Source organism: Bos indicus, chromosome 1 (assembly GCF_029378745.1).
Source record: "Bos indicus isolate NIAB-ARS_2022 breed Sahiwal x Tharparkar chromosome 1, NIAB-ARS_B.indTharparkar_mat_pri_1.0, whole genome shotgun sequence".
Taxonomy (NCBI): domain Eukaryota; kingdom Metazoa; phylum Chordata; class Mammalia; order Artiodactyla; family Bovidae; genus Bos; species Bos indicus.
The window spans coordinates 146,338,103-146,361,359 of NC_091760.1; the positions used below are offsets into that span (position 1 = coordinate 146,338,103).

General features: G+C 47.9%; 1 protein-coding gene across 2 annotated transcripts in view; it reads right to left on the bottom strand.

Annotated features, from left to right (window-relative positions):
* The window catches only part of MCM3AP (minichromosome maintenance complex component 3 associated protein), a 42,286-nt gene that overhangs the window by 16,005 nt on the left and 3,024 nt on the right, over positions 1 to 23,257 (bottom strand). For both annotated transcript variants that reach the window (XM_019963710.2, XM_019963703.2), the window contains exons 3-20: positions 23,024 to 23,247; positions 20,494 to 20,572; positions 20,120 to 20,264; positions 18,633 to 18,823; positions 16,245 to 16,384; positions 14,715 to 14,912; positions 14,123 to 14,391; positions 12,795 to 12,957; positions 10,631 to 10,791; positions 9,712 to 9,953; positions 9,288 to 9,493; positions 8,595 to 8,695; positions 5,835 to 5,966; positions 5,420 to 5,533; positions 4,191 to 4,343; positions 2,555 to 2,752; positions 675 to 743; positions 458 to 592 (exon numbers count right to left, since the gene is read on the bottom strand). In XM_019963710.2, the coding sequence (XP_019819269.2) occupies positions 458 to 592; positions 675 to 743; positions 2,555 to 2,752; positions 4,191 to 4,343; positions 5,420 to 5,533; positions 5,835 to 5,966; positions 8,595 to 8,695; positions 9,288 to 9,493; positions 9,712 to 9,953; positions 10,631 to 10,791; positions 12,795 to 12,957; positions 14,123 to 14,391; positions 14,715 to 14,912; positions 16,245 to 16,384; positions 18,633 to 18,823; positions 20,120 to 20,264; positions 20,494 to 20,572; positions 23,024 to 23,247 (2,920 nt within the window). The remainder of the gene's footprint in view (positions 1 to 457; positions 593 to 674; positions 744 to 2,554; positions 2,753 to 4,190; positions 4,344 to 5,419; positions 5,534 to 5,834; positions 5,967 to 8,594; positions 8,696 to 9,287; positions 9,494 to 9,711; positions 9,954 to 10,630; positions 10,792 to 12,794; positions 12,958 to 14,122; positions 14,392 to 14,714; positions 14,913 to 16,244; positions 16,385 to 18,632; positions 18,824 to 20,119; positions 20,265 to 20,493; positions 20,573 to 23,023; positions 23,248 to 23,257) is intronic.

Consider the following 23,257-nt stretch of genomic DNA (forward strand, 5'->3'; position numbering starts at 1 on the left):
GTTTCTGGAAACAACTTGGTTACAGGAAATAATGCCATGTCAACTTTCTGGATTTCTTTTAAAACTGCCAAGTGTTTTTCCTAAGGAGAAAAATGGAACTACAGCAAACAAACTATATTGTCTTCCCCAAGAGTGTAAATGAAACGGGCTCTAAATATACCTCAGCACAGCTTTAAGTCACAATCAAGTCTTGAATACTTTTGGATAAAGACCATTGCCAACTGTACAAGATTAAAATGTGAATGACCTAAAGTGTCAACTTCAAATCACAAACAAAACAGCCTGCAAAGCTAAGCATCAAAATGAAAGCAGGCATCAGGGTCCCGGGCAGGAGAGGAGCGCACAGGGCTGACAACCAACCACCCTCGCACACACACCCAGCTGCCTGAGGCTCAGGGAGGAGTCACTCCTGGCCCCTCACTCAGCCCCCAGCCCCACGGAAGGAACCCTGTCTTACCTGCTGGGACTCCCTGGGGACTGTTCTTCTCCATCAGGCAACACCAGTACCAGCTTCCAAAACACACGCTCCTGCTGCCTTGGGAGGTGCTCAGCCACGAGGGACGGCAGGTCCAGGGGTGCCCATGCCGCATCACTGGAAGGGACAGAACACCACAGCCAAGTCACCTGCAAGGCCCCAGCAGGAGCAGCAGGCAGGGCGGGCAGGGGTGACCAACCTTAGCAGCTGCTGGTAGAAGTGCTGGACCTTCATCTGGTGCGCCGCCATGTCCCTGAGCCACCTTAACCTGTGAGGGAGGAACCACATGAAGGAGTCCTACGTGAGGCCTGCTCAGCACCCACGGCGGAGGCGGACAAGCATCTAGTGACGTTCTGAGTGCAAGGTGATTGGGTACTAAGTGTCTCCCAGTGGGGAATACTCAGGAGACCGAGAACTTTTTCTGATGAAGAAATAGTTTAGTAAGAGGACTTGTTCACGTCACAGCTGTCAAGCAGTTATCTACTGTGTGCCAGTCATCGCAGATCAGCAGTAAACAGACAAAAATCCTGCCCTTAGAGAACACGTGCTCTCACAGGGAGAGAGGGGCCCCTGTAGGCAGATGGCATGACAGGTGCCGTGGGCTTACTATGGACATACGGAGGGTGCTCAGAGATGACCTGGGAACACAGACCAGAAGGAAACAAGGGGAGCCAGCATGAGGATTTCCGGAGTACAGGCCAGACCACATCAGGAGTGGCATGGCATGCACACAGAAGGAGCACAGGGAGAGCAGTGGGCTAGCCAGGGGGCAGATGTGGGCCACCGTGGAAAGACTCAGAGAGGAGCCCAGGGACCTCAGTGAGGATGTGAGGCGACCTGACTGCTGTGGGGATGAGAACACCAGGCTATAGGCGCCAAGGGCCGAAACCGGCAGACAGGTGGGATGTGAGAAAGGGCTGGTGGTGGAGGCGGTGAGGGGCGAGCTGCAGGGTGGTGGGTCTGAGTCCGGAGGTGACCCAGTGCAGGGAGATCAGACTAGTCCCTGTGAAACAGAGGAGGCACTGAGTGCAGCGGGCCAGGACAGCAGCTTCCAAACTTCAGCTGGGGACACCAGGAGGAAGCCTTCACTGGGGACGCATGGAGGGAGTTGTCAGCGTGCAGGATGGAGAAAGATTACAGGGAAAGAGGCAGAGGAGGAGAAGGGGCAGGGGGCTGGGCTGGAGGCGTAAGGGTAGACGGACACAGAGAGGGCCGTCCTGACGCAGGTAAAGCAGCCTCGACTCCAGGAGGCAGCGGGGCCAAGGCTGCCACGGGTCACAGAGAACCCCGAACGCCCAGACCACACACAGCGCATCAGAGACAGGCTTGCGCTGCCACCACCCTGCTTCCAGACGCAGGCCCAGGACTGGGAACCCGAGCGGCTGCATAGTGAGTAGCGTGGACCTGGTTCTCAGAGCACCTCGTGACAGCCTGGGAAGGACAAGGCACACCCTAAGGCCCTGGCACAGGGGGCTGCTGCTGCCCCTTCATGTGGCCCTCCAAGGCCCCTCCCTGGGAGGTCCTCTCCAGAGGCAACAATGGCATGGTCTGAAGAGAGAAGTCAAGCCCTGCAGGGCCAGGATTGCACAGCTGAAGCCAGAACCGGGGCAGGGATCCAGGCACCCATGGAGTGGCCAGGAGGAGAGTCAGGGAGGGCCATGCGAGGGGACATAGAGAGGCAGCCTGTGAGAGGAAGACCAGAAAGCGGAGGAAGAGCTGCTAAAACGCTGCTTGCTGCAGCAGACCCAGGATGGCAGAGGGCACGCGGTGGGAGTGAGGGTGAGGCCAACACGGACCTTTGACTCCACTAACGAGAATGGCCGTGATGCGTCGTTGAGTCAGGGAGGTGAGGAGAAAGCACATAATTCCAGGTAATTCGACTGGCAGGACCAGCAGTGTTTTAAGGGGAAAAGGTAAGTGAAAACACAGCAGGTAGAGCAAGCTGCACTCCAAAAACACAACTCTCCATCTGTCTTCACTGCCTCTGGCCCCACCTGTCTGCCCTGTACACACACGCGTTAATCCACGCTCCTAAGGCCAGCTAGGCCAGGAGGCACTTCGGAGGCCCCGGGTGCTGACCTGGTGCAGGAGATGCCCACTCTCCCCGCGTGGCCCAGGTCCAGGAGGCCCTTTGCCAGGTTCTTCTCCGCAATGGGGCACTCCGCGCTGGGCACCAGCGCCCTCAGTCGGTCGTTCACATCCACACAGCAGGGCGCCGCAGGGAAGGCCCGCATCTGGCGCCTTAGCTTCTTGCGGGCTGCGACAGCTTCCCTCCACCTGGAGGACAAACACCACTAGGAGTTGTGAAGGTTGGCCACAGGGCAAATGCAGAACACCTCCAGCGTTAACAGGGAGACACCTTCCGCCAACATGTTCAGGTCTACTTCAGCAACAGATCTCAAACTGAGAAATTAATCCCAACTAAAGCTCAGGTGCGGGGATGCATGAGAGAATGAGTGGTGGTGGTGGGCAATGAAACTACTGAACCTAAGACTGAATGCTGGGGACTTCCCTGGTGGCTAGGAATCTGCCTTCCAATGCAGGGGACACAGGTGTGATCCCTGGTCAGGATCTAAAATTCCACATGTCAGGACGCAACTAAGCCCCTGTGCCATTAGAGAGAAGTCCACATACCACAAAGATCTGACACAGCCAAATTAAAAAATAAATATAAAAAAAAAAGAGTGAATGCTAAACAATGTTTGGAGGTCAATTTGCTGATATGGATACAAACACAGATACATGTACCCTTTGACCCAGCAAACACCACTGACAGGACTCTCTCTCCAGACCCTGCAGGCACGTGTGTGAAATGTCTGTACAGGGTGGCCACTGCAGCGCTCTCTGTCATATTAGAGAGGAGAGGCCATGCTGAAGTCCAGCCGGGGGCCAGGTACTGCCAGCGCACTGACGACAACGCCAGAGGGGCCGCTGCACTACTGCGGTCAGGCCTCCACCTCGTGTCAGAGGGCGTCCAGGAACGTCCAGAGCGGAGCAGTGAGCATGCTCCCACCGTGCCAACCACCACACAAAGCTCAGAGGTCCTTGTGGAATGGAGACTCATTCCTCACTAAATCCCCTTTTATACAGTTGTAGCTGTCAAGCACCCTATTACTTTTTTTAAATGTTATTATTAAATGAATCACCCTTCACACATAACCCATGTACCCCCATTTTAAAGACTAATGATAAATCAAACACCCACATCCTTCCATGCAGTTAAGAATCAGCGGCCATGAGCACCCACGGGCCCTGCTCAGTCACTCACCCTCTTGCTCCCAAAGGTAACTGCTGTGTCAGCTTTATGTTTGTTCTTTCCTTTCCCTTCTTTAGGGTTGTACTACTATACATAAATCTAAGACAACCTATTGAGTTGGAATAGACAATTTAGATGTTGTACACATTTCCCTAAGAACTGTTTTTCTTTTCACTAAAAATTATGTTTTACAAATTTACCTATACAGGTGTATACGGCTATCATTTGGCTTGTTCATAGCCATCTCCCCATGTCCAGCACATTGGGTAAACAGCAGAAGGCTACCTATATATATTTGTTGAAATACAGAACAGTTACCTCATCCCAATCTAATTCTTTACTTAGTTTATATCCTTTAGGAAGGAACATGTTACATGTGTGTATTATCAGCTGTGAAAGTATCATCTTGGTAAAAGATACTCTGTGTGCACTGACTCTCTGTAAGGACATGGGACTCACCGTTGGAGATACTTGCAGAAGCACTGAAGTTCCTGCAGGGTCTCTTTTGCAGTCTGGAAAATTTCCTCCCCGAGAAACAAGTCCACCAGATGGGCAAAGACGTCCTCAGAGCAGCGGGCCACACGAACCCTCTGGTCTGTCTCCACTGCACTCCTAGGAAACAGGGCAATCGATCAGCATAAGAGCACTGCACCCAAGGCCCCACACAGGGCCTGCCTGGAAGTATATAAGTCCACGTCCTTAACTCTAAAATGAAATCATGTCGTCACTGTAAGAAAAGCTTGAAGATTTTATTTCATATAAGGCACAGACATCTGAAAAGATAGATGGAAAAAGAACTAAAGTGGTACAGGGTATAAGGCTGCAGATCCAACATGGACCTTATAAACAGTCAAGAAATAAGCCTTTATTTTATAGTTAGAAATTTAATTTTTAAATGGTTGTTGAAACAACTAAACTATCTTCTCATCAACGATATCTGATGAGAAGTTTATTATCAAAGTCAAAGAAGCTCAAACAGACAAGACCCACTTCCACTAGCTATCCTCTATCGTGGGTAGAGACATCCCGGGCTGAACTCTAGTTCAAGTCTCCTGGAGCTACAGAGAGCAGCAGTCGCCTGCATGTCAGAGAGTCCTAGGTGCTGCTGTCTCCTAATAACCCTTCCTGGGAAGAAGAACAGACAAATACCCATCATTCGCGGGGTCTCTTGTTACAGGAAGCAGTGAAATAGACTCCCAATTAATAAAAATAGAAAGAAACATTCAATAACACGCTCTGCCTCCTAGCTGTGTCTCCATCTGCACCAGAGGCTGCAGGCCTGTCCCAGCGGAAATGAAACACAAGGACAGATTTCCCAGCACAATCAAACCTCTTTCCTGAAGCTTGGCATTGAAGTTCTTAAGTGAGATAACGCAAAGGAATCTTTTGACATGTGAAACAAGGGAAAGGATCTTCTACTTAAGAAAAATGAACAGTGTAGAGAAGACTATCAGCAAATTCTTTCACTAACAGACACATCACATCCCCAAGCCCAGGTCAGGGTCTACAGGAAGATGAGAGTAGTGAGGGCCTCCCTGGCAGTAACAGACACACACACCGGGAGGGCCTGTGAGTGTCTAGTCAACCAGCAGATACACTCCAGGTGCAGATGAAAGCCAGCCAGCCTGAGCTAACCCCCTCCTGCCAATCACGCGCCTTACACTGCAGGACACCAGAGTGTCACTTACTTCAACTCCTGGGAGCAGGTTTCTCTCACACATTCTGTCACCACAACTTCTGTCAGCTCTGCGGCCAGGTCCTGGCTCAGATGAGTTAACACCGATTCTCTCTCTTGTTTCAACCTAAAGGAAAAAGTGAAAGAGCACAAGAAATAAGAGTTGCCACACTCTGTGACCTTGCAAGAGGGGATTTGAGTTATGCTGAGTCGGCAGACCTGACCCCTCTGGTCTCAGTAGAAGGTCACACAGCCACCCCTACTCCCATTCCCCTGACCATCACCCACGCCCTGGGCCACAGTGTACGAAGGTGCGGGGTGAGCTGTGAGTCCAACTAGTGCAGCGGGCAAAAGCAAGAGAATCCGAGGCTGCGGAAGGCTCTCTCCTGCAGCCACGCTGCCCCATGCACAGCAGGGATGAAACTCACCTCTCCTCTTCTGCCCGCCGCCTCTCTTGCTCCTTCCGCTCCCTTTCCTGGGTGACTTCTTCAGTTGCAATGTGCCTCAGAATGCCTGTGGTTGTCGCTGTTAACAGCTCCTCCATAGCAGCATTGGAAACACTAGACAGAGCAAAGTGGAGACTGTTCTAAATAAATAATACAAGCCACACAAACCATATTACTAGACTTCTAACACTGGCAAGGAAAAAAGTATCTACTTGGTTTCCATTAAGCTGATGCAAAAGTAACTGCAGTTTTGCATTACTGAAATTTGCAGTTCGATATTGGAATATTCTTAAATGTAGTTGTTATAAATCATTTTATTGTGCATTTCTTGCTTTATGTTTTTTGCTAATGACTTACTACTTGCTGTTTATTTTATATTTATTTTAGACTATAAAAATGATATTAAAACAAAAAGAAATTTGAGTGATAGTTTTTTTTAATTTTTAAATTTATTTTTTGGCCATGCCGTATGGCATGTAGGAGCTTAGTTCCCTGACCAGGGATCAAACCCATACCCCCTGCAGTGGAAGTACAGAGTCTTAACCACTGGACCACCGTGGAAGTCCCCTGAGCAATTTTTTTAGCCTTATTCTAAGGAAGACATAAACAAATGGAAAGACATCCATGTTCACAGACTGGAAGACTTAATATTGTTAAGACGTTGCCGCTGCTGCTAATGCACTTCAGTCGTGTCCGACTCTGTGCAACCCCATAGACGGCAGCCCACCAGGCTCCCCAGTCCCTGGGATTTTCCAGGCAAGAGCACTGGAGTGGGTTGTCATTTCCTTCTCCAATGCATGAAAGTGAAAAGTCAAAGTGAAGTCGCTCAGTCGTGTCCGACTCTTAGTGACCCCATGGACTGCAGCCTACCAGGCTCCTCCACCCATGGGATTTTCCAGGCAAGAGTACTGGAGTGGGGTGCCATCGCCTTCTCCATGTTAAGATGTTAATACCACCCAAAGCAATCTATAGATTCACTGCAATCACCAACAAAATCCCAATATAACTTTTTGCAGAAATAGAAAAACCCATCCTAAAATTCTTATGAAATTTAAAGGGTCTGCAAATAGGGAAACAATCTTGAAAAAGAGAAACAAAGCTGAAGGACTCACACTTTGTGATTTCAAAACTTATAACAACTTACAACAAAGTTATAGTAATCAAATAAAAGCAGTATGGTATCATAAAAGCAGACATTCAGACCAATGGAATATAGAGCCCAGAAAGAAATCCTCACATATATGGTCAACTGATTTTCAACAGGGATAGCAAGACCATTCAAAGAGGAAAGTACATTCTTTTCAACAGTAGTGTTAGGAAAACTGGATACCCACATACAAAAGAACAATGTTGGATCCTTATCTTACACAATATATAAAAATAAAATGGATCAAAAACAAACTTAAGAGCTAAAATTATAAAACTCTTAGAAGAAAACATAGGGCAAAATCGTCACAACACAGGATTTGACAGTGATTTCTTGAATATGATAACAAAAGCACAGGCAACAAGAGGAAAAAATAAACTGAACTATATAGAAATTAAACAATTTCTGCACATCAGAGGATGCACACGCAAAAGAGTAAAGAGACAATCCATAGACTGGGGGAAAATATTTGCAAATCAAATACTAAATAATGATTAATATCCAGAATATGAAAGAATTCCTACAACTCAACAACAATTCAAAAATGAGCAAAAGACTTAAGTACACATTTCTACAAAGAAGACACACAAATGGCCAATAATTACATGAAAAGATGCTCAATATGATTAGTCATTAGAGAAATCTAAATCAAAACGAGTCACTACTTCACACATTACAATGGTTATTACTTTAAAAAAAACAAAAGGATAGCATGGCTTGAAAGGATGCAGAGAAACTGGAACCCTCGTGCACTACTGGTGGGAATGCAAAAATGATTAAAATGGTAAATTGTTATGTATATTTACCACAATAAAAAATTAAGCCCATGGAAATCATATTTATTTTTAACTCCGTCAAATAGAAAGTATGTATCTAATTCTGGTATATTAAAAAAATGAACAAATCCTTTTATGTAACCTACATTTATACAGATGAAATAATATTCTTTCTTATCAGTATGTTGCTTTATACGTACTAGAATTTTTAAAAGAAGTTTGAAATCTTTAAGACAGCCTAACTTACTAATTAATCAGATTTTAATTAACTATTAACTACAAAAGCTGCTTAGGAGTTTAGAAAAATTTTGATTATTAAATTTATCAAGACTAGATTCTTAAAGTATTACACAAAATCAGATTTATAAAATTTGTAAATGTAGTCTGAAATGTCTAAGGAAATTTTATCATGGTATATAATGCAAATGGTAACAAATGTTTAAGGGAATTTAATCTGCTAAACTTATAAACTGAGACTTAATCTAAAATCAAGTGTTTTTATTTTTTAACAGAGAATGAACTACTACTAGATTTTTTACTATTAGATTTTTAATCAAGCTTAAAACTTAAAAAACAGGTTTCTAATTTACAACTTTAATAAACCTAATGCTGCTCAAAACTCACACACACAGAGAAACCACCTGCAAACCACACACACCGGTCAGGAATGTGAGGGGCACACCCGCCTAGGGAGCAGGACCAACGCTTGAGCCTGCACAAAGGGGTGGCTGTGCTCACTTGTTGAGAGGAAGCGTCTGGAGGGACAGCAGGCGGCCCCGAGTGCAGACAGCCTCAGAACAGGAGACGCACCGCACTTACCCCAGGGCTGTGGTTGCAAAGGCTGCCCCTGCGGCACCAACTTCCTCAAAGTCACTCTGAAGAACCTCCTGGATGAGCTCATCCACCACTTGGGCCAGGTCCTAAGGGGAGGGCAGAAGGGTCAGGAGTGCTGGCCAAAGCAACACTGCCTCATCCACACCCAGCTTATCCCCGAGCAATCCACCTCTACAGCCGAAGGTACTGGAGATGTTCCATAAGCCACAGAGACATCACAGGACGTCCCACCTGGGTCCGAAATTCCTGCAAGACCTCATCACTGGAAGCTCTTTGAAGGTGTCTAAATGACCCTCACACAAGGCCTGGTCCTGTGCACCTGGTGAGGTTTCCTGCTGATAAACAGGAGCCTTCTGGACATGAGAGGACAAGCCTGCTTCCTGCTGGTCGACAGCTGTTCAGACGGCCCCAGTGCTGCCCCCTGTGCCGACACAGCTTCAGCTGCTGTGGTCCTTCCTCGCTACCCCTCAGGCCTCCTTGTTCCCCAGGGAGGGTGGTGCCCAGTGCCCAGTGGCCCCCAAGCAACGTGGTGGCAAGATAAAATCTCATAACCTGTGTGGAGTACTCAGACCTGGGGCCATCCATCAGGGGCACACTGACCCCAGGAACACAGACACGGTCAGACTGGACATCACACACAGCTGGATGTTTGCCCGCAACAGTGGGAGGATGCCTTACCGCATCTGAGTAAACAGGCACAGGCTTCGGTGGGAGGAGCTCCGACTGCATGGGGGGCTGCACCGGGGGCTGCAAGAGGCTGGGCGCCATGCTCGGGGGCAGCACCGAGTGATGTGGTGGAGAAGCCGACACAGGCAGAGGCTGCAGGAGGAGAGCCGGCAGGGGCTTGGCCGCCTCTGCACCACACTCCTCTCCTCTCCCCACACCTGGAGGAACCGGTGAAGGTGGGCATCAGGGATAGGACCAGGCCACCCTCCTGAGCAGACCACCATGGGGTGCCTCCTGAACCATGATCGGGTGCCAGGAGTACTTTACCAGCAGGAACCCAGTGCCTGTGGGGCCAGGAAGCTGTTCAGGCAGCACCACGCTGGTGTCTGCCCGGCCCCAGGGTGAGGTGCCCTCCCGAGACCATGGCTTCACTCACCTGCCACGTCCAAGCCAGGTCTCTGCACGCCCAAAGGCGGCTCTGCAGCCAGGCTATCCCCGATGTACTTGTTCTGGGCATTGAAGCTGCACACGGGGGTGTGACGGGGTATGGGGGGCAACGGCCCTCCATTCACAACCTCCCCAACCGACACCGTTAGCTTCCTGGTGATGAACACCGACTTCCTGGCCTTGGACAAGCCCTCGGGTTCCAGGAACGAGGATCGGTTCAGCTCGACACAGCTATCAGACCACAAAGAACCCATGGAGAGGCATCACACAGGCAAGAGGCCGCCCTCACCTCTGCAGACCCCTGCAGTCTCCATACTGCCTGCCAGTCTCATGGAAATGGGGGAGGCGGCAGAAGTCCAGCTCACAGCACCCACCACCGCCAGCATCTCCATGTGATGCGGGAGTCACCTGGATCCCCAGGTAGAGTGACACCTGACTACAAGCGCCCAGCTCATCCCCTAAGGGCAGGTCTGCAAGGCAGCAGATGTGGCCTGTGATGAGAAGTCAGAGGAGATGGGGTCAAGAAAATCCCAGATCCAGACACAACAGGCTGTGAGCCATGTTCTAGAAGAGGGTCCTCAAGTTCCACCGCGTTCTCAAATCTCTGACTGCAGCAGAGGAGACACCCTGGCCAGTCGGAGAGGCCATCTTCAGGGACAGAACAAGGAGGCCCCAACCTCAACCTCGACCATCAGGTTCTTAAGTTACTTGTGAAAAGTCAGGAAGAGGTGGGTCTGAACCTTACCCTGCCAGCTGTTCCAGGCCTTGCCCTAGTGCCTGCACCCCAGGGAGGCAGCCCATGGACTGTGCCTTCTCTATGGCCTGGTGAGGCACAGGCACTTCCAGGCCTTCCCAGTACTAAAAGGGAAAAAAGGAGAGCAGCCCCACGCCTCTGCCTCAGTGCTTACCCGTCGGAGACTGTGAGGCCGTGGCAGTTGAGGAAGTCTGTGGCCTCCTCGCCGTCTCTGAACAGCAGCATGCGCACCACACCATCCAGGGGGAAGATGGTGGAGCGCTGTGTGCTTGCCGTATACGCCACATTGAGCGCTCGGAGCGCGTCCTTGCGGATCTGAAACGAGAAGCCAAGTCACTGAGTCACAGCAGGTCAGGCGCCCAGGGTCACAGAGCACCCAGTTCAGGTCAGTTCAGTCGCTCAGTTGTGTCCGACTCTTTAGGACCCCATGAACCGCAGCAAGCCAGGCCTCCCTGTCCATCACCAGCTCCCAGAGTTCACCCAAACTCATGTCCATTGAGTCAGTGATGCCATCCAACCACCTCATCCTCTGTCGCCCCCTTCTCCTCCTGCCCCCAATCTTTCCCAGCATCAGGGTCTTTTCAAATGAGTCAGCTCTTCACATCAGGTTGCCAAAGTACTGGCGTTTCAGCTTCAGCATCAGTCCTTCCAATGAATATTCAGGACTGGTCTCCTTTAGGATGGACTGGTTGGATCTCCTTGCAGTCCAAGGGACTCTCAGTCCCTCTGGAAAGTACCCTGGACTCAGCTTAGTGCTCAGTAGGCTGTCTGCTCATCGGAAGATGCCCAGAGATGATGCAAAGCAAACAGCTTCACACATAGAACTGGTTGGGCCGTGAAGACTTTATTTATTAGAAAAACTAAAAAACAAACCACGCACCAGCAGGTGCATCCTCCACTCAACAGAAAGCTGTGTAGCTAGTAAAACTCACCACGGAGATGGTGGAATGCCAAGGAAAGTGTGTGACATGAAACTGAGTAAAAGTCGTTTCACAGCGTCACACTGAGCACTTTACAAACGCAGAGGGAAATACGAAGAGACTGCCAGGTCAGCTTGGTCCCAGGGCTCTGGTAACCCTCCCCCTCCTCTTCCGTGTCCTTTAACCAACCCAACCCCGGTTGACAGTGTTACTTCAAGGCTGGCATTGTCCAAGCCAGGGTCCAGCAATGAACAGACAAGACCCCTGTCCTCACAGAGCTGACATGGCAGGACAGACCGACACTGAACAATATGTGTGTACAAAATGCAGAGTGCATTCAACAGTGAAAGCGGGACAGGAAGGACAGCAGAGGAGGCGCACAGGGAACGCGGGCGGGCGGGGCGGCGAGGGCGGGCCCTGCCGAGAAGGATCTGGAGGAGGGGAGCTCTGAGTGGTTCAGTGAGGACAGCAGCCGCCAAGGCCCTGAGGCAGGAGCGTGCTGTGGCTGCAGGGCAGGAAGGCACCGCTGTAGGTGGGGAAGACAGGACCCTGTGGCTGCTGCTGGTGAAACACTTTGTTTTTCTAAAGAAAAAATGCTTAGATTTCTTAGTTTAAAATTACTAAAATGGATGCAAATGGTCAACATTCTCGTAACATTAAATAGTCATTGTAAAAATACTATCAGTTGTATTTATCAACTGCACGGACTTTCCCAAGTGCACTTTGTTAGAAATCCTTTCATTTGTTCCAGAATTTCTGCTCTCTTGGAAACTGTCAGATCTGACAATGAGCAAGCTTGCAGATTCTTTGCCTGGGATGTGATAGTGGGTTTAGTCACTGTTTATAGGAGGACTTGTGACCAAAGAAGAAAAATGAGCTGGAGTCACAAAACGGGCCAGGCAGGTTCCCAAGAAGCCTGGTGCAGCCTCCTCCCTACCCCACCAGCACAGGGGGCTCCTGGCGAGGACCCTGGGGGTGCAGGGACTGCTGTGAGGTGGCAGGGCCACTGCTTTCTTATCTTCCCCAGGTGCTTCAGGGGCGTTAAGACCTGACTGTGGGAGTCTGAGATCAGGATGACACTCCACACAAAGCCGAAGGTAAGAGACTGGTCTTGCCCAGTCTTTGTAACCCCAGTGCAACAAAGAGCAGGCACTTCAGATATTTACTGAAATGAATTTAGCATCATCAGGCTCACTCCAAAACTGAAGACAGACAACACTTGTTAAGCTCTAGCTTAGAGGTCTGTGCATGCAGTTTGCTTTCCGGCTTCTTTGTTCCCACGGAAAATGCTAGTGCTGAACTCAAGCGAGAGCGTTCTGAAGAGACCTCCCTCATCTGAACCAGAAGAGTGTTTCCCAGTGCATGGCCTTTTCCTTCCAGGACAGTGACAGTACTCACCTGATTAAAGTAACAATGCAGAAGACAAGCGTTCAGATAAGAGGCTGATTGGACCAGTTTAAAAAATCGCACAAAGTTATTACTGTTCAATGCAGCAAAGGCCTGAACAGCAAATTTCACCTCAGGGGAGTTTCTAACGGCAGGGTGGAACTGCTGCACTTCTCTGTTAATCAGAGGAGATAGAAGTGGTTAGAACGTGATCTTCCATGAGACAAAATTTCCACAAAAACAGAGCTGACAATAAAATAAGGTCTCCACTATACTGAAGTAGAAGGCCTTGGTGATCACAGTGCCCGTGTGTGCACGGCTCACCTGCGTCAAGGCCACCCTGACTCGGGCTGGATTGGCAACAAAGGTATTCTTTCAAAAGATGATGAATAAACAGACTTGAGCAATAACCTAAGAACTGATTATCAAATCAAAGAGTTATTTTAATGCCAACTGACTGCCAGCTACCAGTGTTTGATGACAACGCTTAAGAAACAAAGTTTAACTTTGTTTTGTTTAGAAATAAACTGATTTGGGGAATTTCCTGGCAGTCCAATGGTTAGGACTCTACGATTTCACTGTTGAGGACCTGGATTCAATCTCTGTTCAAGGAACTACAATTCTATAAGCTGTGCAGCAAGGGCAGGGGGAAAAATACTGATTAGACTGAATTATTCAAGACAGGAAACAACTGCTTATCATATATGAAAAGACTACACAGCCATTTTCCCTGACTAGTTTATCCCTAAGGCTTAATTTTAAAACTTAAAATCAATCACACACTTAAGATACTCTGTAACCAGGTTCTCAGGGAAAACACTAGGCTGAAAACAAGTTTCAACTTAAGGAAATCCAGTTTACCAACGACAGGAATGGAGGGCCTGGGGACTCTGGTATTCTTCACAGAAATGTCTACAGATGTATCATTTCATGTCTACAGGTGTGCAAGGTTTAAAATTCTTTCTTGATATCCCACCCTTAGCACTTGTGTTTCACACCATTTTTCCCTCTCCTGCAGCTAAGATCTTTGAAGAGGTTTGAGTGCACGTGTGTACTACTCTGATAAGGGACCCACTCGCTGAGTGCATCCTCTCTAGCTGACGAGAACTGGTCCTCAGGAAGTATCTGGGGCCCACTCAGGATGCTCGGGTGCTCGTGGGCAGCCCCAGCCTCTCCCTCGGTAGCTCAGCTCCAGGGGCCGCACGCTGAGCCCAGCTTTCTCACTAACACCGACACTAGTGCGTCCTCAGTACCGCCGCCACCAATCCTGAAAGCTCTCTTCCTGGTTACAGCCTGCCTTTCCCTACGGCTTAGGCTGACTTCCGAGTTGGAAAGCTCACCTTAGGATGTCCCCCTTGTTGAGATTGAGCAGGACGTTGTAGCCTTGGAACTCCGCCTCACTGGCACAGAACACGCCCTTGTTCCTCAGGTCCTGGTACATCTCCTTCAGACTCTGGAGGCACTTGGTCATGTTCTCATTGTTGATCTTGGCATCAAATGAGGACATGGGCTCTTCACACATGAAGTGAGCACAGTGGATGTGAAACCGGGTGCACTTCTCAATCAGAGACACCGTCAGCGGGTCACACAAGTGCTGCTGCGTGATGTCCTGGACACAAGCGAGGTGGAATAATTACACACGCGTCACACACGCGTGCATGCACGCATCTTACGTACACACAGGTCTCAACACATCCAAACGTAAGAATCAACTACTAGAAAAATCATGATTATCTGAATTTCTCAGACTTCAATTTGAAACAAGCATGAAGCACATTTTAACAGGACTTCGTAATGATTTTAAAGGAACAGTGTATTTTTTTTTGTTACAGATGAAATGTAACTGAGTAAAATGACAAGAACTCTCATTTTCACTCGACTTCATATGTGCTTTCTAGTTTTTCTAGCTTCCTTGTCGGAAGTGGCTGATACCTTCCGTATGCCCCGCGTGCGGTTCCACAGGAAGTCGTACCAGTCCCGCAGGCCGCCCTCCGTCTGGTCCATGATCTGGGTCACCAGATAGTCCATGGTCCTGCTGAGCACCCCCGAGGGACGCAGCTCGTGTGGCAGGGGCTCCTCCTGGTCAGCTGAGGAGCGGCTGTACTCCTTCACAGCGGCCGCGTGGTCCACCTGAGAGTGGGGAGTAGGGACGAGCAGCTGGGGGGCAGGTGCCAGGCCAGCCTCCCCGCTGCTGTACCCCAAAGTGGGGAAGACCACACACACACACACACACACACACACACACACACACACACACGCAAGTAAGGTCAATACTTCAGGATACAATTTTAGAACACAAAATTTCTATTTGAAGGTAACAATTAAAATTAAAAGGCAAAATAAAGCAACTTGTTTTTGGCAAACATGACAAGGAGTGAACAGGCTACCACATCAAAATGCAGGGAAATTTAAGTGAAGACGCACCTGCTGGGGTGTGACAGATGAAGGACTTGATAGAGATTTTAAAAGGCCTCAGCCATGCTCATATACCAGATTGTCTATACGGACCAGAAACGGAGCTGGCAGTGAGGAGGCAGGAAGAGTAGCAGCAGGGTCTGGGGAAGGCCCTCCAGAGCCCAGAGCTGCAAGAAGAGGCTGGAGACCTGCGGCTGACGGTGGAGCAGAAAAGCCACAAGTCCCCGCCCTGGGCACCTGCCTTGACAACTGCCACCTTGCTGACAGGTGAAGGCAGCCGTAAAACCCCCAGCCAGTAAAGAAGAAACCCGAAGGAAAATTAACAGAGAGAAAATGAATGTAAGATAGTGCAGACTTCTGGGGAAACAACTTGGGACATGCATCTACTCATGTTCAGGAACCTTAGGAAAAGTCACACCTCTGGCACAGCCCTTCATTCCTGGAATCTATCAGAGGGAAGGAAGCTGAAAACCTTAGAACCATTGACACAGCATGCCAACAGAGTTGGTAACAGTGGAAAATCAGAAACAGCCTATGATTGCAGAAAGGGAGTTCTGAAAGAGTTACATAATCAAGTGGTGTGCCTATATGTAAAGTTTTAAATGCTTAGAAAGAGTTTACTATACAAAAGAAAATGCTCATGACATAATTTTAAGTGAAAAAGACTCATATAAAATACCTAGAGCATAACCTCCAACACCCAAAACATAAACATAAAAAAGGAATAAAACTGTGAAAAGCAAAAAGAAAGGGAAAGTTTGTTTAATTTGTGAAACACAGATTTGTATGTATTTCCATAACTTAGGGAACCACGTGGTCCAGTCACCTTACGTAAGACTGCTTCATACATACCTCATGATACAAATAATGGAATAAACATGATTGTTAATAGCATATCCCCACCACATTCTAGCAAAGCAACCCCCAAATCAAATAGTATAGAAATCATGAAACCAGCCTTCCCTCCCCAGCACACCCCCCTCTGCCCCAGTGATTAAACACGGACAGCAGCCTGGAGAGCAACCCCACGGGGATGCAAGGCTCTACCTGGTCAGTGCCTGGGACCACTTCAAACACACTCAGCTGGCTCCGGGTCTCCCGCATGTACCGTTCCTTCTCAGGACACATATCCAGGCACGTCCCAACAAAAGTTCTTGCTTTGTCCAGGTCGGTCCTTTTCACCCGAGCTAAACAGAATCAGGTAAAAAGTAAAAATGTACCACAGTTACTGGGAAGCCAGAGAAGTGCATTTTCACAATGACAAAAGGAGAAATAAAAATAAAAATTATTTTCCTTTCTTTTACAAAGGAAAAAAATCTAAAAAACACTACTGGGCCTCAGAAAAAGGAAAGCACTGCCTATCACACCAAGTGACAAGCCATCAAGACCCATGAAGACCCTCCAGGCCTTCTCCTCTCTGCGGGTGGGTGTCCAACAGTCACAGATCTTCAGGGCATAGCAGGTGGTGGCGGGGAGGGGCCCACACGCGGGCCTTTATGGCTCCTACAACGACCTGAATGATACACAATCATGCTGCAATGTTTGGTCGAAGGATCGACCTCTTAAAAGAAATATTCAAAATATGCCAGTATTCCAGAACTCTCAGTATTTCATCATGTTTTTAACAGGAATCACATTAATGGAAGTCAGCTGGATCCTGACCTGAATAGATGATTCTTACCCACAGAACTACACAGTTACCAAAGTATCTATTAAATGAAGTGAAATGCAACAACCTCACAATTCAAAACATTCACATCTTATTTTACTTTTAAAAATTCCAATATCTATTAATGATTCTTTTAGGAATACAAAAATCACATGTCAATGACATAACCTATGGTAGCAGCTTTTATTACTGTGTTAAGGAAAACACGTGTTTATTCCTGTACTGCTGCTGCTCCTAAATCACTTCAGTCGTGTCCGACTCTATGCAACCCCATAGACAGCAGCCCACCAGGCTCCCCCGCCCCTGGGATTCTCCAGGCAAGAACACTGGAGTGGGCTGCCATTGCCTTCTCCAATGCATGAAAGTGAAAAGTGAAAGGGAAGTCATAAAGTCGTGTCCAACCCTCAGCGACCCCATGGACTGCAGCCTTCCAGGCTCCTCCGTCCATGGGATTTTCCAGGCAAGAGATCAGGAGTGGGGTGCCATTGCCTTCTCCAGCTTCTACAAAATCCTGCAGGTAAAATTTAATTCTGAAAAAAACTCTGCAAAGAAGAGCACGTGTGCTGTTTTATTTCTGGTCACTGTACATAGCTTTTAGTGTTAACAGGAGATCTGATTTTTGAATAGGCTTTAAATCCATTCACATGGTTTAACATTCCAAAGGTACAACATCCCAGACGGGACCCCACGACCGTGCTCCCTGCTTCGTGACCAGCTAGCTATGTGAGTGATCCTGCCTCACCTCCATGACTTTAACACACAGGCCAAGTACACTCACACGTATATGGACACACACACTCCCCTTTCTGTACTTCCCACACCTTGCTTCTTCCGCTTCACAATAAACATTGATCATTTTTCCATTAAGAAACCCCAGTCTCCTTTCAGGCTGTTTAGAATCCCACCGTGTGGACAGTCACCTTCCAACCTTTGTTATCACAAAAAACCTTGTAAACATGACACACGTGTCGGGCAGTTTGTAAGTCACACTCCTGGGTGTGGAATGCTGGGTCAAGAGCACTGTTCCCCTGGGCCTGGAGACACTGCCGACTCGCTCCTCTGAGCAGCCTGCCCAGGGATGGGGCGGTATGAGACCTCTCCATCTCTTGCTGCCATGTGACGGGCAGACAGCAGCTGGATCTTTCCACTTTCCATCCACATGTTTAAGAGGTAACTTTTTTTTCCTTTTTGGCCATGCTGCGCGGCTTGCAGGATCTTAGTTCCTTGACCAGGGATATAATCCAAAGCCAAAGCTGACTCCTAATCACTGGACCACCAGGGAATTCCTAAGTGTCAACTCTTGACACTTCCTTTTCCGAACCTCTCAGACCCTACTCATTTTTCTACTGGAGTTGTTCTTTTTCTTATTGGCTCTACAGGACTTTCTGTACCTGGGAATCCGCCCCTTGTCTGTCGTGAGTTACAGACTTTTCCCCTATGACATCTTTTGTAGTTTTATTTGTGGTGATTTCTGTTAAATGGAAAGTTTTGATCTTTAATGTGTGCTTTCTCAAGGTCTAAAAAATTGCCCTTTATTTAATCCTGCATGTATCAATGGTGTTGGCTTTCTTCCAAAAATAAGATTACAAACACACCGCACCGAGTCCATGTCTGCACTCACGGCCTCAGCAGACCAGAAAGCAACAGGGATCACGGGCACAGAGCGCAGGCCCCACGGCCCAGCGGCAGTGGAGCCCCCCAGACCAGCGTCACCCCTTCCCTCACGGCTCCCGAGAAGACCGCCTCTGCCGAGCCCAGCCCCTTACCTTGCCGCATGACCCTGTCCCTCTGGTCAAGCAGGCGGTACTTCTCCTCAGACGTCTCAGCCACGGTACCTATCAGGGGACTGAGGGATGACACACACGGCCCAAGACCCTCAGAGCCCTCGGAGCTCTCATCAAAAGGGTCTTCCTCAAACTGATGGGCCTTCAGAAGACTTGGCTTCTTCACAGGAGAACTAGAAGAAAGACCACGTGCTAAGAGCTGTGTATCCATCAGGTGTCTGGATTTTTTCCACATCCAAACACTTCTTTTATTGTCCTGGACACCCAGCTCCTCCAAAGTTGGACAGCAGCTGGCACAGAGGGGAGGTGGCCGCAATACCACCAGTGATGAGCATGAAGGCTCACATCACTCACAGGTTCTCCTCTTTAAACCACTATACAATCCATGGAATTCTCTAGGCCAGCATGCTGGAGTGGGTAGCCTTTCCCTTCTTCAGGGCATCTTCCTAACCCAGGGATCGAACCCAGGTCTTCCTCATCACACGCGGATTCTTTACCAGCTGAGCCACAAGGAAAGCCCAAGAATACTGGAATGGGTAGCCTATCCCTTCTCCCGCACATCTTCCTGATCAGGAATCAAACTGGGGTCTCCTGCATTGCAGGTGGGATTCTTTACTGACTGAGCTATCAGGGAAACCCTGAAATGAATTACTTGTAGATTTCTATCTCAGAGACATGAAACTAAGAGTGAGATAAAAGCACTCCAACACCGTGAGGAAATACCAGGCCTGCGTGTTTTCAAACACAGCTTCCCTTCAGTAGAAGGACGTACTGAAAAGAACAGGGCATTCTGTGAGCTTCCTCATTTTCTAGCTGGTTTTCAACATTCTGGGAATTTGAATGTCAAAGAGGATGTAAAAAGAGGAAAAAACAAAAGCAAATCAGCAACAGTTACACTGTTAACTGCAAAATGTGAGGAAAACTATCCACTGGCCAAAATACGGGAAGCAGGATTAAACAGAAGCTGGCCTGCTGTGAAACGGGAGGCGGAGGCCACACAGGAGTCTCCAAGCCAAGGGGAAGGAGGGAGGAGCCTCTGGGAACGCAGGTTCCACACAGAGACGCGGAGGTCTCTGAAGTGCACACTGTGCTAGATCGGGCCTGAGACTCTGCACAGGGCTGTGCAGTTACAGCCATGGCTGCAAGTGGCGATTAGGAACATGGTGTGCAGCCAATTATACATCTTAAGGAGAAAAGCGATTGTCTGTACACATATACATCACACAGATGGCATGACAGCAAGTGCGCGGGCCACAAGGCTGAGGGAGAGGGGGGCCCAGGGCAGCCCCCGCCCCCGCCCCCCAGGTCCTCTCCGCATCCCTCAGCCCCCATCCAGGTGTCACCGATCACCCGCTTCCCTTCCACGATATCTCACGACAGCTACAAAGTCCCTCAAGGTCAGTGACAGGAGAAGCCCAAGAATCCACTTGCCCTATTAGAACAGTGGCATTTGGAAGGACCAGCCACACCTTTTACTCAGGAGGCCACCAGTCGCAGTCCTCACCCCAGGCTTGCCGAGCGGGGAGTGCTGAAAGGGCGGGTCCTCGGTGCCCGGGCCAGCTTCCCCATCACCTGGCTGCTTCTCCTTGAGGGAGAAGGGCTTCTTGTTGGGACCTGAGGACGCAAAAGTCGGGACAGAGTTAATGACACCACAAGTCACTCAACTTGGGGGCTTCCTCTTGGGAAAGTTATAATTGTGGCAGTATGTTGTTAGGAAGGAGCCCAAGAAAGTAAGACAGCCCCACCCCCACTTCACCCCACACTGGGGATCAGGCTCACACTCAGCACTCCAAGGCCTTGCACAAAGCAGGAGAGACTGTGCAGAGAACAACTGAAAACTCACTTAATTTTTTCTTGTGCCAGAAGATGGTCATATCTTTATGCAAATCTTTCCCTTTCTTCCTGGCCAGGGCTGCAGATGCCTGGAAAACAGTCCACAACACAAAGAATGATGGCATCAGGAGACCAAGGAAACGAGATCAAGCCTGCACGTGCATTAGTGGAATTCTGTTCAACAGAGTTACACCTCTACAGCTATGCGTTTTGACCACATCGCCTGCCTCCGGCCATGGCAGCCACGGTCTTCATCTCCCTTACCTGTCTTATAGCATGTATCTGCGCTTCTCCTTATCGAAATTAATGACTCTACTGTGACAGAATCCATAAACTTGGCCCTATTGGCGTTTGATAATTGTCACCGTATGATTTTCTGAAGAACAATGGAAAGATGGCCAAGTAATACTGAAACACAAAGGAAACCTGTAGACTGACACACACGGGGTACAATTTGTCATAAAACATACATACACAAAACCAACTGTATGTTAGCACACCTATAAATATACCTATGCAAATGTCTAGGAAAACATACACCACACTAGATAATTGTGCTGGCTCTAATTGGAGAGAAAGGGGTGATGAGTGGACCTCAACTTTCTACAGATCAATGAACTGCTTACAATGACAATTTATATATTTTCTATACAAATATTTTTTAAGGTTCAGCTAGAAAAAAAAAGACATTGCAACAGACAGAAATAATCTTAAAAAAATGAGGGCTGCTGTATGACCTGGCAATTCCACTCCCAAGTACACACCCAACAGGAGTGAAAGCAGGGTCCTGAATAGAAACCTGCGCTGGCTTCACAGCAGCATTATTCACAAGACCCAAATGGTCCGTGGACAGGGGGACAGATAAACGAAAGGTGGGACAACCATACCTGGAATAAAGGAAAGAAATACAACCACATGAATGAACCCTGAAGACATTATGCAATAAGCCAGACACAAGAGGATAAATACCGTACGATTCCACTCATATGAAATACCTAGGACAGATGAATTCATAGAGTTAGAAAGTAGATGTGAGGTCACCAAGGGCTGGAGGAAGGAAGGAATGAGGAGTTATTGCTTAGTGGTTACAGAGCTTCTGTTTGGGAGGATTATAAAGTTCGGGAACTAGATAATGTGATGGTTGTACAACATTTGTGAGAACATTTAATGCTGCTGAATTGAAAAAAAAAATCAGTAGAAAGGAATAAACAGCAAAAGCCCTAAAACTGTGCATATCTGGGCACAGAACTTCTACTCTCAGGAACTTAAACAAAGGATATAATCAAAAATAAATGCACAGAAATGTCCATAAACAGAAAGTTGGCCAAGTAGGTAAATAGGATAGAACGTCATGTAGCTCTTAACGACCTCATTCTAATCTAGACTGTTCGCTGATTTCAGAAGCTACTAAAAATGACCACATAAGAGGTTACCAAACAGGGTATGTAGTGCAATGTCATTTCTGTAAAAACAATGTGACTATATATTTACAAAGACGTTATCCAAAATATTCATGGGTGGTATCTTAGAGGATAGAACTAGGGCTGATTTTGTGTCCCATGCCATAGGACTTTCTGGGTTTTTCCTCTATGTTGACAGGTAACACCTTCATCATTTAAAAAAGAATGAAAACATGCTTTCTAAATATCTATAGAATATAATTTTCCCAAGAATATTCAGAAGAAAATAACAAAAGATATAAAGCTACATACTGTGAGCAGCTCACGTAAGCATATACCCTACAACCAATACGTTATGGGTGTATGTACCTAAACACATATTAAAGTCGAGGCATAGGCACAATTAACGGCGGTGCTCTCTGGAAGATGGGATTACAAGAATTCTACCTTTCCTGTACTGTTCTGAATGTTTATGGTGATCACGTACTGCTGCTGCTAAGTCGCTTCAGTCGTGTCCGACTCTGTGTGACCCCATAGACCCCCTGGCAGCCCACCAGGCTCCCCCGTCCCTGGGATTCTCCAGGCAAGAACACTGGAGTGGGCTGTCATTTCCTTCTCCAATGCATAAAAGTGAAAAGTGAAAGTGAAGTCGCTCAGTCGTGTCCGACTCTTTGCGACTCCATGGACTGCAGCCCACCAGGCTCCTCCGTCCATGGGATTTTCCAGGCAAGAGTACTGGAGTGGGGTGCCATCGCCTTTTCCAGATCATGTATTATCAGCAAATAAAATAAAGTCAAAAACAAAACAAGAAAACAATTTTGAAAAAATGCTGTGTGGTTATAAGACATTCCCACGTGTTTCAGAAAAATCTGACTTCATGGGAATCACTCACCTAAAATTTCTAGAACACTGCATTCAGTTGGAACCGCAAGTTTTTCACAAATAAATCTAATTTATGATAAAAATAGTGCTATTCCAGTTTCTCCAAATTAAGACATTAGAGTACTTTTCTAAATTCTAACAAGTAACTGATAGATTTTTAAAATTAAGTTTTAAAGTGACAAAGTTCACTCTACCTTTGCCACTTTAAAGCCTATTTTTTTTTCTCACGCACATGAACTACATTGTTGGAGTACTCACATGATCAAAAAAATACACCACTGCAAGCTTTTTGCTGCGCCTGGTATATATGCGCTGCACTTTAGCAATTTTGCCAAAGTGGTTCTCCAGCGTGGTTCTGTTATTGAGATAGTCAGGGATGTTCTTGCACTGGATCGCTGTGACTTCAGCAGGAGACAAGCCCCCAAGACTGTCTGTGCTCTCACTCCTCTTACTCTGACGGCCAGGAGTTCCTCTTAGAGAATCTAGGGGATC